At 40.1% G+C, this 20463-nt stretch overlaps 1 protein-coding gene across 2 annotated transcripts; it reads right to left on the minus strand.

The window, feature by feature from the left end:
* Nucleotides 1-1035: 1035 nt before the first annotated feature.
* ano11 (anoctamin 11) lies at nt 1036-18431 on the minus strand. Of its 2 annotated transcripts, none has more exons than XM_069527251.1 (24): nt 18072-18431; nt 17829-17949; nt 17256-17382; nt 16945-17138; nt 16730-16837; nt 15735-15871; nt 15592-15649; nt 15394-15504; nt 15122-15287; nt 14693-14783; nt 12952-13048; nt 12707-12850; nt 12088-12225; nt 10160-10258; nt 9884-9986; nt 9345-9456; nt 9206-9260; nt 9023-9120; nt 6714-6850; nt 6402-6607; nt 6171-6307; nt 5770-5860; nt 4957-5088; nt 1036-2908 (listed from the first exon to the last, which is right to left on the minus strand). In XM_069527251.1, exons 2-24 carry the CDS (start codon nt 17940-17942, stop codon nt 2882-2884), a joined length of 2682 nt encoding a protein of 893 aa, XP_069383352.1. In that variant the 5' UTR covers nt 17943-17949; nt 18072-18431; the 3' UTR covers nt 1036-2881. The 2 variants fall into 2 exon arrangements, with proteins under 2 accessions (XP_069383352.1, XP_019944529.2); XM_020088970.2 differs by having other exon boundaries at nt 4905-5088; nt 18072-18397.
* Nucleotides 18432-20463: the final 2032 nt, after the last annotated feature.

Raw genomic sequence — 20463 nt, forward strand, 5'->3', positions numbered from 1 at the left:
CAGTATCTTTTATTGTTTCTAAGCATGTTTCACATCTAAACTGAAACTATTGAAGGCTCAGGTCCATGTTATTTATGGATGCACCACCCAATAGAGATACTGTGAATGACTTGTCATTTTAACAACAACATTCAGCCTTGTATGTTTTGACCTATTTGAAATAAAGTTCTATGTTTAGATTAAAGCATGAGTTTGTGAAGACTCACCAACTGACAGGGCTGCAAGGTTCACAGGTTTTTATTGGGGTAATTTAAATATTAACATTTATGTTGTTTTCAGTATAAAACCTTGAAATATTTGCATAAAGGTGGATGATAACTATGTATCATTGATAAAAACAGGGTTTGTATGATTTGATACATGAAAATGCAACAATGTGTTTATGAATAAGTCCCTCTCATGTGCAATGTTGCATTGTCTCGTTCACTGCAGAGATAACGTGTGCTTGACTCAGATGTCTGTTTCGCATCTCCCTCCCTATTCCACCAGAAGGTGAGAGAGGCAGCCGGTGTCCACCGTGCATACCTGTTCACACTGACAAGTACTAACTCACTCTTCCTGCAGGCCATGGCAGAGGAACGCACAGCAATCATAACAATCAGCAGATGAAAGTGGCAAAGAGAGAAAAAGGGAGGGAAAAAGAGCATAAATTAAAAAAAATTAAGCAACACAAGGATAAAATGAGAGAGACAGAGGGAGGTGAGAGAGGTGAACAAGAGGGAGGAAAAGGTAACAAGGAAGAGATTACATAAAAGTCAGGAATTGCCAAAGGGCATTTGTGTGGGTGTGAGGGGAGGAGGGGGAGGAAGAGAGAAATCATTAACCAACACCTGTCTGTTTCTGACTCCTAATAAATCTGTGTCCTGCAGGGAATGAGGCTACTGTACATACTGAGGTGAGATGGAGAGAAGAGAAGAAAGTGGAGAAGGTAGATGGAGAAGAACGATAACATTTCAAGTTGATCCCTACAGCAGAGGGAGTACAGTAACTACCAGCAGACACATCAGCATTTCAGAATCCCACGCTGAGGAGACATTCGCGTTCATCAAACTAGATTTATTTTAATGCAAAACAGCTCACACACAAAATATGTCCTATACTGAGGTACTGTTTCACTCCTGTTTGTACAGTTATGTACATTGGTAACTCTGAAATGCTCCATATGGAGACTGTGCAGATTCAAGTAAAAAGACAGGCATGCTCAGCATTCAGGGACACTTTCCAGTATGTGCATTGCATGAACATAGTGCATACATTGCAGATGTAAGTGTAGATAATTGCATATTTTTTATCCCATAGTCACAACAACAGATCATCTGCTTTTACTGGGCAGGTAACATAGTCTAATCGAACAGCTTTTTGAAATGAAATCCTGAATGTTCTTCAACACAGAAACACAGGAAGCTCCTGGATAGTGCAAGCATACTATATGTTTATCTTATGGTCAACAGTTATTATAATTGTAATTATATAATTGAATTAGTTAATTATATATCTACCTTTGTTTCTAAGAAATCCTTTGATTTTAAATCTGGTTCCACAGGGAAAGATAATTTAAAAACGATACCCATGAGCTTCGACCTTTGTTGCTATGGAGAAGAACCTGGTCTAAAATCTAACTGGTAATGAATTCAAAACACTTGTTCCAGAACAAAATACATAACATACAATTTTTCCATTTATTATTTTAAAAAATGCACCTTTTGAGTCCTTGTTATAGTTTTTACTTAAATGTCCAGTGTGTAAGATTTAGGCAAAGGGATGCATTGGCAGAAATTAAATATAAAATAATCCTAGTGATGTTTTTTTTTTTTTTGTCTTTCATCTAATTTTATAATTGTTGGTTTCTTTACTCTTGAATGGGCCCTTTACAGTAGCGCAGACTGGACAAACTAAACACCTTTTGAGTTAGGTTATCTTTCATGTTTTGAAGGAGAGGGTGAGGTGAGGGGTATTCACTGCAACATGCAACTTTGCCACTAGATGTCACTTCATTCTACACACTGAACCTTTAAACAGGCTTGTACCCTTGTATCTTTTGACAAAAAGAACCAGATATTTGCGAATGCAGTTGGACATGATTAATGTCCATGATGATTAAACCAGGAGTCTTCATGCAAAAAAAAGAACCAAACTTTTACTTGCCTCCACATTATGCACCAAACAGCTCCTCTTGCTATATAAAACTGCATTATGGTAAACATTAATGGAGTCTGACCCACACCACTGGTCAGCCTCTGCTGTATTGCCCTGTCAGTGCATAGTGTCCCTTTAACATTATGGTATTCACTGTCATGACTCTATGTCATGATAAAATCTGTCTCGCCCCGAAGAAACCTGATGACAGTGTGCATTAGATATGCTGCAACTCTAGTTACCCAGTAGAAACACATATAATACTGGCATGGATGTGGTGTCATTGTGCCTGTTACTTTGAGAATGTTTCATTTTTACATTTCACCTTGTAAATTATTTATTATTATGTGTGTGTTGTATTTATGTGCATTTTTATCAAGACAAAAGAATATATAAATGCCCTTGTTCCAACATCTTACTACAGTAATGCTGAAGTTACCAGGAAATTATCAAACTATTTTAATTATATTTTTATGATACGTTTGAGTTGCTGTAGTCAGTACCCAGTGTGGATAAATGGTCCTTTTTAGATCAGGGACAGATTGTGAAGATAAACTGATATATACTGTACTGTATATACCTGTTGATCATAATGTTTGTGCAGCAGTATACATTAGTGACAAAGAATCCCAGTGCTAAGACAGTATTTCACACAGGGAAAAAGTTCATTCCCAGATGCAGAGGTGTGTCTCTTACTCCTCTGATATTCTCTCCCACCACAGCTTTTCCATGATAGACTCCTAACTCATGTTTCCAAAGGACGTGTGGCTTGCTTCAGGGGAGGCAGTGCAGTTGGGTTTGGACATGGCAGGAACCGGGAAGGAGAAGAGAGACAGGAGAGAGAATCAGTTGTGACAGACTAACTACTGTAAGAGGTATGAAGTTCCAGAAAAAAACGCTGACACCTACAATCTTTGCTGCAACATGCTACTGAATTACAGCCTCCAACCATGATCCTACACCCTGGTGACACATACTGGTCATAAAAGTGACACAGGCAATAAAACATGTTCTTTAGTTACTGTGAGTTTGAAGGCATGATGAATTTCTATGTATTTACATTCTTTTCAAGGGTGAGAAGTAGAGTTGATGTCAATCTAATGTTTGATCTAGCTAGAGCTCTTAGTGCAGCAGCAGCGGTGGTGTCAAGCTAGAGTCACAGTGTGTTCTGCCTGGCTAGCTTAGCTTATTATATAAACTGAGAAAAAAATAGCATGGCTCTGTGCAGAAGCAGCAGCATTCACATCGCAGAACCTATAATGCTCATTATTCAACAAGTTAAAGCTGTTTTACTTAATCTGAACAAAAATACATTATGTGTCGGACTATTGCAATTTCATACCAGGCAACGAGCAGACACAAGGTTGTTTTTTAACGTAGACTATAACATGACATGACAGTGCCTCAAAAGTGAAAACAAACATCTTTGTGGCCACCTAGTGGCAGGCTGTGGTATAGTCATAAATCCCACTTCCTCCATGTTAATGGATGGGTCATGGATCAAACTAAGCGAAAGCAAATGTCAAATTTATTTTTCTTGAAGATAGTTTCTGTCATTTTCACTGTTTCTTATAAGGCTGATGTATATTCAAGTGCTCATCATTCCAGTGAGGAAAAATGCTATGAAAACAGGGTGAAATGTCGTGAGTGACAGCTGAGACTGACTTGTGATTAGTTGAAGGGTTATTTCAGCGGGACCTTGCCACCATGGCTCCACCCCTCCTATCACTACAGATTCTTTTCATTCAAATTAACTGGAGTTAATTTAATTTGATAAAATAATGAGGTCCACCTAGAATTCCATTAACTTACTTGTGATGTACTCACCTGTCATCATCCGGCATAATTCACCACATAAGACACATGACAACAGCATGGGTCAGTGCACAGGGACACACACACACACAGATGAGGATGAGTCCACACTTTATAGTACTTTCTTCTCTTTCTGAATGCAATGGTTCTTCTTTTTTTGACTTAAATCATTGAGTATCTAAATCTTTAGTTCAACACTGACAGTCAAAATAAGACACCAGCCATCAGTCTGTGGATACGATCGAATGCATCTGACATCGATATGTCTGGCTCCGATCCCACACTGATTACCTTTAATGATCATGTTGCGTGTGGTGGAGCAGGTTTATGGCAGCTAGTGGAGCCGCAGGTGCTTTGCAAACACTCTGAGGAGGTGAGCTGGTGGGTGGGTGAGCTTTTAAAAGTCTTTAAAATGTGGAATTCATTTATGGGACTCAAAAGCATAAGTGACAGGTTTAACACTGTGTGACCTGTGAACTCTGCCGGTGTTATTGATCACCTGTGTGGACCCATAGAGACGACATGTATACTGTCTGGAAAACATGTATATGATTCTGATATTTAGGTCAGGTCTCATAGAACTGAAAGGAAGGAAATACGTATTTTATTACAGACGACAAAACAGTGAGGTTACTCACATTTGTCACACTTCAGATTAGTTTTTCAAACATACATTTTATTTGTGCTTTTAAAAACAGCACAAACAAAATTCTGCTCCCCTCATTGTATTGGAGTCACAGCAGATACTGAATCTGAAAAGCTCAACATATATAATAGAAACTTTATTAATGACCTTAATGGCCTCATATTTCCCCATCATTAAAATACTGATGTAGAAACCCAGTTGAAACTTCACAGGCCTGTCAGGAGTGTCAGGTTTTATGAATTTATGGTGTATATGTCGTCTGGCATTTTGTGTGTGCGTGTGTGTGTGTGTCCCATGTTTTACTGACCTTTGCTAGCGGTGCCCGCAGAGGCAGGGGCAGCTCCTCGGTTTCGACTCACCAACAGAGCCTCCTGGTTTTCAGCCAGAGCTTGCTTGGCCAAGTAGCGCTCCCTCTTGATCTTCACCTCCAGCGACTCAGGGACGTCAGGTACGATCCAGTCGATGGCTCGCAGCACAAAGAACACCACGTGCTGGAGGAGGAGAGACACGCACATGACAAGATATTAGACCTCCACATCAGACTGAGGAAAAAGACCTGTCCTGTCACAACATCGACAGTTTGAATGGTGAGTAAACAAGTTGGACATCACATAAAATAGGAGGACAGCAGGAGGAGGGGTAGTAGACATTCCAAGATAAGATGTGTTTTTGGGTTAGAGCTGGTATTTCAAGATAATTCCAAATACCATAGATAATTATAAATAAATAATAATGTGTAGGAATTTAACTTTACTTGTGTATCTTAGCAGTGTCAACTAGATAGCAGACATATCAGTTCAACCAAATAACTGAGAGGAGGGTGGGAGGGAAATTAACTTTGTAAGGAAGATGAAGCAAAGGTAGATGCTCGACAGGAAATTGGAGGATGAACTGATGCATCACAGAAATTTTCATTAACAAGTAAGAGTGATAGTAAGAAAGGAAATGTGTGGAGACATTGAAAAATTACAAAGCACATCATCTACAAAATAACACTAAATGATCTCACAAAAAACTAAAATGCCACAGAGGGTTAAATGACGAAGAAGTTCAAGTGTACTCCTGAAAAAAGAGGGACAACTGACGGGAGAGAGGTGGATAATAAATTAAAAAACTGTAACATAAGTCGAACAGACAAAAAACAACAGAGACACTGAGCAGCTTCTTCATACCTCAAAAGCTATGATAAAACCAAGTCTGACAGCGAGGAGCTCCCAGTAGAATAATGTGTGGTTTCCGTCGTTGTCTCGGTACGCTTTATATCTGGGAAAGAAAAGTAACATAATGTGAGTGTGTGTGTGTGAGTGAGTGAGTGAGTGAGTGAGTGAGTGAGTGAGTGAGTGAGAGTGTGTGTTTGGTTAGTGTTTGTGTGTGTGTGTGTTCTGCAGCAGAACAGATATCAGTAATGCTACCCCCTATTGGTCACATCTATTACATGAGGTCAGCATGATACAAAATGAAACTCTTACAAACGTCACAAAGTTTTCGCTTAAAATTAAAATAATACAAAACATCTTTTCAAACCAAAGAGTGTTTCCCCAGTACCCTGCATTCATTGAAACAATCAGCTTACCTGCACATTGGATAGTCAGTGAAGTTAAGTGGGGCGTAAGCCAAGGTAAAGTTGACGTATCCGTGGAGCTCATTATCGAATTTGTACTGGTAGAGCAGACGAGGTAAGAAATCAGACGTGAAGGCTATTAGAAACGCCTGCAGAAAGACAAAATACAATGTCAAAGAAAAAACATGGTCATTGTCACACCTGGGTTAGCAGTGATGTGCCGTGACGATGCTGATATCTCACATTGGCGATGACGGACAAGTGCGACAGGCCTTCCAGTATGTTGAACCACACGCCGATGTTCTGGGCACGCTCGGCCACCGGCCTCCTATACTCGCACACAAACTTGTGTGCGTCCAGACGGATTTCCACCCAGTTGTTGAGGAGAGCGAAGAGCGGAGCGAGGGGGAAAGCAGCCACAAAGATGGTGATGAACCCAAACTGGAGCACTGCAGCGTAAGAGTCGTTTTTGTTTGTGCAATGAAAGACAGACGGATATTTGCACACGCAGATTAAATAGCACCACATTCTTTACATGGAGTTCCAGACACTTACCCATTTCCAGATACTCTTCAAAGAGGCCTTCACACTCCACCAGCTTGTAATCTTCCTCCCAGCGCCGAGGCTCATGGGATGCCTTACCCCCCAGAACCTTGGCCAAAGTTCTCTTCTGGCGCCAGGCCTTCACTTTACTGTCAGAAAAACAAAGTATAATCATTGATTCCAAATAAACATGAACATGGTGTTTACACAGGTTAATCACACGTCAGGCTCATTGACAATTAACAGATCTGAGCTGGTAGAAATATTGTTTTATCTGATTATAATTCGCCATGTATTCTGTGATTCAAATCTAGAACTAAGATGTGAGATAATATATTACATTGCTAACTGAGTTAACTTGGATCAGTGTCAATGATTTGCCAAGAATGTGGGTGATTCATTCTTCAAAGCTGGATTCATTTAGAGCTGTTGTTGCAGTAACATGTCCCTGAGGGTGAATCCTTAAAATGTAGCTGAATCTTCATTTGCTGTAATGTCAAAGCTTCCTTTTTTTCATCCTGAGACAAAGTCACAAGCTTCTTCCTTCCATCTCCAATCCCAAAGACAAACAGACAACCCCATCCTCCATGTTCACTCACATGCTGATCTGTCACAGGTCAAAGCAGTTTAAGTTCAAACCGGTTTGACACAGATTGAGTGCTTTATAGGTTGTATTTAAAAGAAGCCCATGGTTTCTACTCTGTGGCAGCAATCCCCTCAGATTTAAGCAAGAGTACAACTGGAAGACGTGTGCTGATCCAAAGAGGAAGACGGTGCCTCCTGAAGGAAGTCCTGCCAATGTCAGGGTTAGATTAAGCCAGTGGTTAGTGACTAGAATAAAAATTCTGCGGTCTGAGTTCCTCAAAGGATTTAGGACCTAAATCTGGATACAACTGGAGTAAAGAAAAAATAATTTGAAAACCACTTAGATAAGCATACGAAACCTGGCTGCAAGTCACACACACACTCAGCTACGATCAATCATTTAATCAATCAAACTGCAGCGGCACATTAGACTGAACCAGCACAGAGATCTGCACAGTATATATATATATTGTTGGTTGTTCAGTTTTTTCTCTGATTGCATGTTTTTGTGCAACATGTCAATTGATATCCAAACACAACATTAAACATGCCATTAATAGCTAATGCCTTGGAAGAAGCTCAAGATGAAAGCACTACTGCAGTATGACACTGGGTGTGATCAGTGTTTCTAATATGATAAGAAGAGGAGAGTCACTGGACTGCCACACATTTGTTATCAGTTTTTCCATGAGCTTTCCATTCTGTTGTCAGTCGCATTCCCTTTCACTGATCCTCATACCTCTCTTTTTGCATGACAGTGCCACTGGTGGTCAAAACCTGGAAGAGCAGCCTCTATCTAACTTTTCTTCTTCATGTTTTGTTTACTACAGCCCCCTGCAACCCAGATTCTGCTGTATTGTCTGGACACACACTGTGCCAGCGCTGCAGAGGAACCATGGTGAGCGTTACTGCACCAAAGGAACACAGCTGCAGTCAGGATGTCGTGCAGTCAAATGCGTCACTTAAAAAACAGCCATGACAACACCATGCTGGTACAGTGTACAACAAAACAAAGAGAATGTGGATCAATATGATTATTGGGTTAAATACATATAAATCCTGTCCACTGAGTAGTAGTAGTAGTATTTGTTTTTATCTTAAATCCAAGAACAATAGAGCACAAGGGTGATTGCCCACTTTTAGAACGGCTTTGTTTCATTAAGAAAATGTCATATTAATTTTCTCCATTGACGAACCCTGGAGCCATGTCGATCAGCTATAAGATGAGTGGTGACCATTAAACAATACATTAAGAGCCAGAAACAAATATTGGAAAATGGAAAAAAGGCAAAGGTAACTAACTGTGTACATATTTTTTAAAGAGTGGAGAAACTTTGCATCCCAGAAACCATTGCGAATGATCCCTATCAAACGACTACCAGTATTTCTTCTTGAATTTACCATTGATGTGGTGACTTTCACCTTTAGACTCTTTTCCTGGTCGCTCTGTGGTAAACGTAGTGTGACGCTGAACGAGCCGATCGTAGCAGAAATGATTTTTGCAGTTATGGTAAACATTTTTATGGTAACAGCAAGCCCCACCATTCACAGCCGTCACTACCAGAGGATTGTGGGTAGAATAGTAATTCTCCTTGACATTGTGACATTGCTATTCTTAAAACACAGCTGATATCATAAGGACTTAAATGTTTATATAAATGTGTGCCCGCCTTTATTTGCGTCAGTTTAGATTAATCAGAAATCCCACAGTGGTAAATCAGTAAAATGATACATACGGGATAATGAACTCCTGGATGTTGTTGATTAGTTGCTTTCCCACCATGATGATGAAGAGTTGTTCAGCCAGTTCAATGAGACATCCCCCAGGACCACACTGCAATATGAAAACAAACATTGCATGATCAATAAAATCATCCTCTTTGGACATTTCTCATCCAAATGTAGAAGAGGAGACTCACATCCTCATTTCTCATCCCAAACAAGGTCCCATAGTTGGTCGGGTAACCCACAAACCTGCACACATGCAGAAGTAAGACACTCAAAATCGTATTGGTTGCAGTGTTTTCTTACATTCTTTTCGCCTGACTCATGTCTCACCTTCCTTTAAAGAAAGCCACGTAGAAAGGAGAAGAGTAGAAGTTGACAAACTGGAAGATGAACACCTTGAAGATGAAGGCATTGTCATACTGGGTTTGTGTTCTGTGCATCTCTGTCACAAAGAAAACAAGGATGTACATTGTTAAAGACACTAAACCCTTGATATCAGTTTTACTGTTTGCCTTTGTTTGTTACTAACCCCATGGTCTGTTTAAAACCTGTCTGATCGTGTGACTCAACTCCCCAATTGACTTTTCATTGCAGTGTTGCAATGTTGATAATGCTGCCAGATGTGGTTGCTATGAGGTGCATCTGTAATTTTTAGAAATAAGCACCAAAAAAGAAAAGACAGAAGGGTGTGACACAGTGTGATCAGCAGTGTGTTACCCTCCCATGCTGCAGTCTGTGTTTGTTTTCCTAAGTGATAGCAAATTTAAGACTTTATCTTCTCTGTGATAAACCTCCACCTTTAGCGAGTTTAGCCTCAGTGAGATGCTGATATCAACATGGATATGACAGAGCAGTAAATTGGCTCTTACCCCATTTAGTGAGCTGCTCTGCTAAAGCAGTGTAGACCCGGCCCATTAACAGGATGAGGCCCAGATTCACGATACTGCTGGAGATGTTGGCTATGGTCCCAGCCTGATGAGGAAGTCACACACGTATGAATGTACACAGTCTCAACAAACTGGCTCCTTGACACTTAGACCTACAGTATAGTGTATGTATGCATGTAGGATAACAAGAGCAACACTGCCTTCAAAATAAAATAGCATATGCACACATCCACTGTAGACAGTGTAGCTCTGATGTACCTCTGTACGCAGGACGGGGCTCCCAGTGTGGAACATCATCACGCTGATGATTCCGCGACACATGACCACGGTCACCAGGAAGATCATCACCACACACAGCTGAGAGGACAGACACACAGATATTGAGTTAAAACAATGAAGTTGGTGAATTTGATTTTTTAGTAGATGCACACCATTGGCTGCTATATATTATGTGGCCCTCAGTGCTACTTACACCACTGCCAGGCTCAGTTTTAGTAAATAATCACACGAAGTTCACAAGAGTGTAGGGAGCTCTACTGTTGACTGTATTGATCCTAGTGTGTTGCTGTCATCGGAGTCAGAAGAGATTTGTGAAATATAATATAGTGAATATGAAGTTGACTTTTTGTTGTGACTCATAGTCAGTGAAATTCCGCGGACAGTAAGTTGGGTTTGTGAGACCCTATCACAGATATTGTAGGACGCACTGATTACCTATAAATGAATATTATCTTCATTCACGATGCCCACGTTTGTATTTTGGACCTGACTGTCCCATAGCAAATGGTGTTGAGCAGATAGTTCTCAATTCTCACATGTATGAGTTTTTCCCACCAGCACAGAAACATGATTGAGGAAACACGAAAAAATGTATTTATAAAATAGATTCTCTGAATGAGAAACACTTGTTTGCACAATATGCTCATGTTTTTCAAGGCCGCTCAACAATAAACCGGTGTGTTCACAGTTTCTGATCTCAGAAGAGAAATTGCTTTATATGAATAGATTGTATTATTTAGATTGTAAATCATATACAATGAAAGTAACAATTGTTTTTTCAGCAAGAAAGAGTTCCTTGCCTCAATTTCAACCCAACTGAATTTAAATTAAAAGACTGATCGGCTTCAATCTGATGGCAGAATTTTCCACTTCCCACCTTGCTGTCCGAAATAAAGGCTGAAGGAAAACTGATCCTCAGATTCCTGTCCAAGAGGAAGTGAATCTTGGATACAGTATGACAGCAAGTAGCTGAGATTTTCAGATCATATCCAGCCCTGTGGGCAAATGACCTGGATTCATTATTAGAATAGGGTTCAGTTACAACTTTAGGATTCAGGTGGACAGCACACAGGTGTAAACCCCACCTCTCTTTCTCTTCAGGATGTAAAGAGTCAAAAGACACTGAGACTCTTCACTGAGACCAAGAATAATGAGACTGATTATACAAATAAGAAAATGAGAGTTTATACACAGCACATTTGTGGGAGCTGATCAGGATGTTGCATGAAAAACACATCATGATACCTGACTCTTAACAAGTAACTAGAAAAGTCCTCCCTCCCGGGGGGAGAAATTTTGAATGGGTGCCTTGTGCTTGCTGCCCGCTCCACAGAGAGACACATTTTGATAACATGACATCCAGGTTGGTGACAGAGAGAGAGAGAGAGAGAGAGAGACTGTACCAGTTTAAGAGGAGGGAGAGAGACCCTGAGAGAGACAGACATTTATAAAAGCTGCATTTTGATAACATGATCCAGGTTGATGAGAGCGAGACAGACGAGGAGACAAGGACAGAGACCCTGAGAGAGATTTTGAAAATCTAGGCTCATTACAGGTTTCCTAAAAACATCCTGTTACTATGGGCGGGGCTTATTTTGAAAATCTAGGCTCCTTACAGGTTTCCTGATAACATTCTGTTACTATGGGCGGGGCTTATTTTGAAAATCCAGGCTCATTACAGGTTTCCTGATAACATCCTGTTACTATGGGGGGGTGGGCTTATTTTGAAAATCCAGGCTCATTACAGGTATCCTAAAAACAACTTCTTATTATCAAAATAAGTCTTAAGATGGACACAAGGAAAGAATGTTCTGCTACCCTAAATACTTCTATTTAAGGTATTGCTACTATAAACAGCGTTTCACCATCATATAACATTGTATCACAATCATGTGACAGCATCTCACCATCATTATGATGACCATGGAGCCTGTGAACATGCGGGACAGCCTGGTCTTTTCTGGAAAGTAGGGCTCTTTGACCCCAGTCACTGGATTCTGCTCCATAGTTGGGGCCTTGGCTGCAAACTCTGGCCGAGGACGCTCCTGAGGGAACATAGTGATGACATCAGCCTCAGTGGTAATGAGTAATTGACTTTTTTCCTACATTGTTTACTCCTGGTTGCTTGAGATGAGAAGGCAACATTACTGCAACATAAAAAAAACTATTGTCCATGGAGGATTGGGAGGTTATTTATTTACCCCTGTATGTTTGTTTGTCAGCAGGATAACATAGAAACTGCAGAACAGATTCTGATGAGACTTTTAGTATGTAAGAAAAATACTGAGTTATCATTTAGGGTTGTTCTGTGGCTGTAACTTCCCTGTGTGGAAAACTCATTGTTAAATCTTGTTAAGTGGTGTTCTTATGGAAAAGGTCTAGAAACCCAGGGGTTTACAATTGTGATGTTAGGAGTTGGACCCTTTTGGGTTGGCTAGTCTTCAAATTATGACATACCTAGGAACCAAAAGACCAATGTGGCCACACTCATACTGAATTCAAAGCAGAAAGGCAGGGTTATGAGACCTCTTCTTCATGGAAGTCCATGCAGTCCCAGTGATGGGCCAGGGTGGACATCTTTCGCTTCCAGTACTCCAGAAAGGTTACGGCCCAGAAGGACATGAACACACTGAAGAGAACCGTACCTGGGTGGTCGAATAAGTAGCCCAACTGCAATGCAGAAAGGTTCACACATTAACTCTTAGTCTATCTCCATTATAATTCATAAAAACTGATTTGTTTACCAGTGAAATGTCTCGACAGTTCTTTACCTTAGCCATGGTGCAGATTTCAGACATGTTCCAGGCGTTACAGGTGTTACAGAGAGGACACATCAGATAAGTGGCTCCACTCGTACAGATTTCCTTCCTGGTGACAGACACACTGATCAGTCACGTCTGAGAAAATATTTTATAAAGCTTTCAGTCTAGGACTGCTTCTTTTCAGATTTTTGATGGATCATGGGGTTAATCACATCTACTCAGAATTATTAATGGGAGAGACGAGAGACACATACACAGAGATTTTGCAATGGGGAGATTATTCTGCACTAATTGTGCATTATCACATGAGACGACTGCAGTTTATTGCTGCTGGAGGGTGCTCTCTATCCATTCTCCATTAATCAATGGTTTTAATCTACAGCGTGAACTAATGAATGTCATGAATCTGAGCCACTGGATTGTTTTCCTTCCTAAAGTATCGAGTTTTCTTTCATTCTCTCTAACCTCCTGTGTTATTCACCATAGTGGGATGAATGTTCTTTCACTGGAACCAACAGGATGTCACAGAAAGAGACTGAAAACACAAAACAGATGCTAAGTCAATATTAGATATACACAATATAGAGAAGCCAGTCCACAGTGCTCTGAATAATGTATATGACACTAAGCACAGACATACCTCCTGTGAATTGTATAGTAGTTTTTGTTTTTGTGCAGACCAGACTGTGTTTTTGGTATTTGAATCTGAAATCGTTCTTGTTGGACATAATGTGGGAGGAAAGTCATTTCTGGTTTTAGGAAATATACTTGTTTGTCTTATTAATGGTTAGATTGATACTAATCTCATGCCTGAGTGTTGACTTCAGTGCTACACTGTGGCTATGGTGCCAGATAACACATATGGACTGTAAATCTATATCCATATACAGTAGTTCCACTGCTGAACAGACTATGACATCAAACTGCCTTTTAAGTCCTCAATAAAGGATAATGGCAAATAAATATGTTTCCCTTCATTTCCCAAGCTTCTCTCAGACGGTGTTTCAAAGACATCACTCATTACACGACATGATAATGCAAACAAACATGATCAATTCACCTTGACTTTAAATTTTGTGATAGAAGTATTCAAAGTTTATTTATCTGTCTATTTCTCAACTATAACTAGAACATACGGTCAAAAACAAAGAACACAAACGCGTATAGAGGTAACATTAGCCACCCTAATGTATTGGTCATACCAAACCAAGTAAGGCTTTAGCAGAAAAATGTCAAGATGTTATTGTTTTTTTTATGAAGTCTAAAATAGTATTCTTTATTTTATCCCAAACAAATACCAGATCACAAAAACATGTTATTTCTACAAGTAGAAAAAGACAGACAGGTCAAAAAGGTTTATATAAAATATTTGCTGTTGTCTCTCAAGAGATAAAATAATATTTATTTATGAGTTGATGTCTAGATATGTCCTTTCCTGATTATAATTTTATGTCCTGGGGAACCTCACTAACTCACAGTAGCTCTCATTGCTTCTTGTTTATTTGGTGATGATAGAAACTGAGGGGCATTTTATGCCTTAATGATGAGAGTGAGATGACAGGAAATGAGAAGAGACAGGCGTGGGAGAAGATAAGAGGCAAAGATCCTTTAAGGTAAAGACCTTGCTAGATTAACTAAATCAAACCCATCACACAATCAACTGTGTTTTAATGTGTGTTGGTTTGTGTAATGCTCCACTGCTCCTTGTCTTTTACCTTTAGGCATGTATTTAGTATGTGTGCGGACTCACGCTGGTGTGTTGGTACCCATGGACATGACTCCAGACACAAAGACTAGGGTTCCGACCACTGCTGCCGGCAGCAGCCAGGCTGTATAGAAACCTGCAGAGATATAAAGCTGCATTAGGCCACAGCTCTCAGCTGATGCAGGGGGAAGGTGCCATTACACTGCTGCACTGCTGTTTAATGCTGGAGAGTCCTTGATGAAGACGTCATGTTGGCTTCACAGAAAAAAATAGAATGTGTCTCTTGCTGAGGATTATGTCTCATGCGTATTGTATTCTCTTTGTTAAATATGAGGAGAAATATTGAGACCAAAAGACAAAAATAATTAATTCCCCGATCAGCTTATTATGCATTTAAAAATAAAGGATGATGAAGGTGTGTCACAATAAATAAATTCTTGTTATAGAAGGGGCAGAATAAGAATGTACATTTACCCAGCCATGCAAAGTAGAGTGCAATCTTCTCTCCAAAGTACTCCCTGATGTGGTCCAGAGGTTGGTACTTGTACCATTTGAACCAGCGGGCCCAGTAGTGGTAAAGAACCTGCCTCTGGTTGAGTTCCTCAGGACGGATCTCGAACTTAGGAAGTTGAAAAGGGCCCTGACGAAAAAAAACAAACAACCAAAAATACACATGCAACTGATGAGAGAAGAAGGACAACAAGAAACCTTACATCAGATTTAAGAGCAGATAAATAATATCTGACCTCATGCAGGGGGAACGCTGCAGTGTACGCCCCTTCATTTATCAGTCTGTCCACGCCGACTTCAGCCCTCTTCTTTTTGCCATAAACCGCCTTGGTAAGAATCTCATACACCTGATATAAAACACAAACTTTCACTCCATTAGATAAAGTAAACACTGAATACATTAAATATATTGTGGAGGAAGTCCTGATACTCACAACACGGTGTCGTTGTGTATTAGTGAAGTAGGATTCATGGTCCTCATAGTCGAGGAATCTGTAAAAGCCAGTTACTTACTGTGTATTCTACAATACAATGTGAGCTGATTCTCATTCTTATTGATCGACGTTAGTGAACCCACCTGTTCATCTTGGACTTGCGGAAGGCACATGTGTAATAGTCCAGTGGCCTGTTTGGCACTGACTCTGTCATTACATTAGGTATGCATAGTCTGCTCAGTACCCGAGCAGATGTGTTTAAATCCAGATGTGGCTGTGCCTGGAAGTCCAACACACACTGATTCAGCATTAAGAATTTATTATCAACATCTTCCTTATATTAAGTGAAGTTATAATCCTGAAACTCTCATTTAATTGTGTGACAACCATGGTTATGCCAGAATCAAATTTAAATGGGAGATGTGCATTGAGTACTGGGAATACTAGTAATGGGAATCCCAAAGAACTGGGGTTTGGTGTAAGAAGAGGAATAAAAAAGGTCTGCATGCTTTTTGAGTTAAATGCTCATGTCAGCATGCAAATATGTGAGTACATTTAACTTGTAATGTGCCTTTTGGATAAAAGTTACATGACGCGGCATAAAAACAATGACATGCACATTTTAGGAGGTAAATGTACCTAATGTGTGTATTTATATAACATATCAGTATGTAAATGTTGACTACTTCACTAAACACAATGTACAGTTGAGGCTTTTGTCATTATTTTGCAGATCACAAATGTATTGGACAAAGTGAGATGCTGAGCTGATGATGACGATAGATGACAAGTTAAGGGATCACAAAGGGCATAAGGATTAAGTGCCAGATTTCCAGACAAACAAAAATGTCAACATCTTAGTGGCGGTTGAGTAAAACCAGAGAATCACCAAAGTTAGCAAAGCACGAGGATTCATCATGTAGGCATAATGAATGTCGGTAATAAATCTGGAGAAAATCCATCAATACTTGTTGACAGATTTCAGTCGGGATCAAAGTGGTGGACCCTGAATTATTACTGCTGAACAAATCCAGCCGGAATTAGAATCAAAAAAGGGGTATGATGTAATGACAACTTTAAGGATTATAACTATTTGATAATAACTAAATAATGTTTAGTTATAGACAGCTGTGTTGACCTGTAATGGAGCTCTCAGACAGAGTTCCTCAGCGTAATACACCAACACATCCCAGGGAGCGCTAACTTTCAGAAAGTGTATTGTTCTCTTTTCATTCGCTGTTTCCTCCTAAAGGGACGACAGGCCACATTGAGAAGTTGTTAGTGAATATGTCAAAGGAAAAGACAAACAGATTTTAAACTCATGACTAAGATAAATAATATGATGTGCTGAACCTTTTCCAGGAGCAGTCCAACACTCTCCAGATTCTGGACAAACTTCTCCCTCCACTGTTCCAGCTGGGCCTTCCTTCGCTCAGAGCGGCTGTTCTCCTCGGTGGGCACGGCCTCCCCCTCCACGCAGGCAGCCTCACTCTTCCCCTTTCCTCTCCGCTTCCTCCGCGAGCGAACCTCCCACACCAGCACAAAGTCTGAACCCAGATCAACCACAGAGAGCCAAAAGTTTAAATGAGGTTCTGACCCAGTCATACATTCAACTCTGAGCTTATGACAGCTAATAGAATGTAATCTGCTGATGCTGCCTATACCAATTTTAGTTCTTCCATCTCTGAAGTAAATCCCCGGGTGTGACACTGGCTGGTTACTTCTTGTATTCCAGTTAAGGTGAACGGGATCGTCACCCTCAATACCTTCGTCAGCAGCTGCTGCTGAAAACTAAAAAGATCCACAGTTCATGATTCAAAACAAGTCAGAGCAGCAGGCAAAAGATTCTTTCACTTTTCTGTAAGTAAACCATCTGTTCTGTATGAGGATGGTTAACTTCATTGCGATGAGTTGTAACAATAAATTCACGCATGTGCCACTGCACAGCATCATAAAAACCACCTCTTTGAGTCTAGGGAGATATGATAAGAACCATCACTGGGCTTTTCTACCGTATGATTGAAAACAATCCTTCAGTGCAGCAGTCACAAGATGAATTTTAATAGACCACATCGCCTGTGGATATCACATTAAGAAGAAAACCTGGATTCACTGCATCATGTGTGAGGTGTGAAGGCACGAGAGAGAAGCAGCTGTGTGAACCAATATACAGTTATTTTCAAAGTTTATGTCATTACTTAAAAGCAGCAGTATGATAAAATAGTGAAAGTGCTCACATATCTGGGTGGGATGAAGACTCCGTTCTGCAGACTCCCATAGCTCTCTGTGCTTTGTGCTTCGCCTACATAGTCCAGATCCAGGAGGACTTCTCTGTCGCCCTTCCTCAGCATGATGTGCCTGGACACATTAAACTGTGCAGCTGAACAAATCTGTGCTCATCGCTTCAGTATTTCACACATGACGACTCCAGACATACTGGAAAAAGAGACTGGAATGATAAAAAAATGATGATACTGTACCTTTGCTGGAGAGAAAATGAGGCTGCTGCTGAGGATTTTCACCAATCTGTGCTTTTCTCTCCCTCGTCTCTATCTCTGCATCCGTCTGGCTCCTCGGCTCCACTGATAAATGGCTGTGAAATACCGTAATGGACGTAGCATACAGGCAGGGGCTGATACTTTTGCTGCCTGCCTGAATGGAAATGTTCTTCAGGACATACAGTAGCAGCGGTGCACATCCCCACCTCATAAATAATGCAGCAGCCAGTCAGGGGGCAGTGGATGAGAGAAATCTAGGATAACACATTAGGGAGAAATCTCCTTGATGTTAATGGGTATTCCCTCACCCATACCAGCTGATTTACTCTTTTCATTTCGTGGGTTTTAAAATGTACACACAATCAAAATAAATTATAGAGGAGCCATCTGTGTTCCATTTTCTTATTTACTGAAAAAAATCAAATTTTTCCTCAGAGTAGCATCAGCACCATAGGTCACATCATTTATTTTCTGCCGCATCTCGCCTCCTCTTTGCTTGACTGCATTGCTGCAGTCAAGACGGGGCTGGATGTCAGCAGCGTATGAAGAGGTACAGAGCGTAGAGAAGAGGATGAAAAGGGAGACGGCAGGAGGAAGTTGGAGAGTGTTGTCCTGACATAGAGACGGGGAGTAAGGTATTATAATTGTATAAGAAAGTGAAAAGCTGCAGAGTGAAATGAACGAGGGGGAGCAGAGCCTGTTTTACACTCAAATTTAATTTAAAGGTTAAAAGGATCTATTGGCAGAAATTAAATAAAAAAGATTCTAGTGATGTTTTCACTTGTGTGTTTTATCTACATTGTAGGAATTGTTGTTTTCTTTACCCTAGAATGAGCCCTTTATGTTTATATACTTTATATTTACATCATGCTGCAACATGACACTTCACCACTAGATGTCACTAAATTCTACACACTGAACCTTTAATGGGTAGAAATACTGTTTGTTGTCTGATAATTAAAAGATCAAAGCTGCCTGAAGTAAAGTACTGCAAATAAAAGTGTTTTAGCAGGATTTTTATTGTACAATTTATACAACTGCATATGAATCCAAATTTTCAGTTACCTTCAGGCCAGCACTATTATGTGCCCCAACAGAACACAAAGCAAAACTCAAACGCTTTCTTTCCCTCTGCACATGGACAGTTGATTTTGTCTTGTCTCCTTAGAAAGCCAGGGTATGTTCACCTTCTGTCCCTGCTAGTTAATTTATGAAGTTTAATTGCTTGTGAAGGCTGTGAAAATGAAATCCTACGATTAATAAAGTTGATGGGTCTTACTCCATAGAATACACTGAGTTACATTATGGGGAATATATGATCCAGTGTTGTTTGAGTTTTACAAACCAGGAGACTCTACTGCCTATGTTTTAACCATATTTACAAAAAAATCTCTTATGATCCGTAAAATAAGCTGCTGCTGTTGTGGTGCAGAACTTGTGTTGTGGGTTTTGTGTGAATGAGGTGACTTTACAGCCCTGTTTAACAATATGATCTTAAGGGAATCAGACAGAAGGACAGCCCTGTGTTCAGCCTCTTGTTTTTTCTTTTCAGCCAAAGCATTCAGAAGAGCTAGAACATCAGAGTGTGTTGATTCAACCCAACACTTTTTATTTTCTGGAGTGAATTTCATTACTTTGTTTTTGAAAAGCTCTCCTGTCTCTGCGAACATCCCAGGAGGACAACACACACTCTTCTCATCCATCTCATCAATCTGATATTGTCCCTCTTCTCGTCTCTATCTTTCTTGTGCTGAGTCATTGTGTGATTTCACATGAATCCTCCACATGTTGTCTTCAGCAGGCCACTTCACTGTTGTGCTCAGTTCCCTGGATGCCGGTTTATAATTTCAGCTTTGTTAATTTTTATATTCCAGTCTTGTCTTATGATCACAATAAACTTAACTATACCTGTGACAATTGAATGGCTCCAGCTGGGTTTTCTTCTTTTCCTGCAGGGGATAATTTTCTTCCCTTCTTTAAATCTCTTGAATATCTTTCAGCTATCATTTTTGCAACACATCTTGAAATATTGAGGAGAAAAAAAGTTTCCTACAATGTCCGAATGATCCTGTTCTAAATTGTTGTGGTCTGAAGACAAGGAGGAGAGTTACTGGCTTGTTGAAACTGCAGCAACAGCACAAGCACACCCAAGGTGGCATTATTGTGCTACTCAAATGACAACAATGAATCTGAACAAGACCAGTGCTTACTCTTTGTCCTAGCTAATGCAAAACCTAGGACAAATCAGATAAGTGAGTGTGGGAAACATACTGTATCTGCTTTTGCTTTAACAAAATTACAAAAGAATTAGGACACAAAAAGAAATGTGCATCAATGGGTTCAGAAGAAATGTCTTACACTCATCATTTAAAAA

This window comes from Paralichthys olivaceus, chromosome 6 (assembly GCF_024713975.1).
Source record: "Paralichthys olivaceus isolate ysfri-2021 chromosome 6, ASM2471397v2, whole genome shotgun sequence".
Classification (NCBI taxonomy): Eukaryota; Metazoa; Chordata; class Actinopteri; order Pleuronectiformes; family Paralichthyidae; genus Paralichthys; species Paralichthys olivaceus.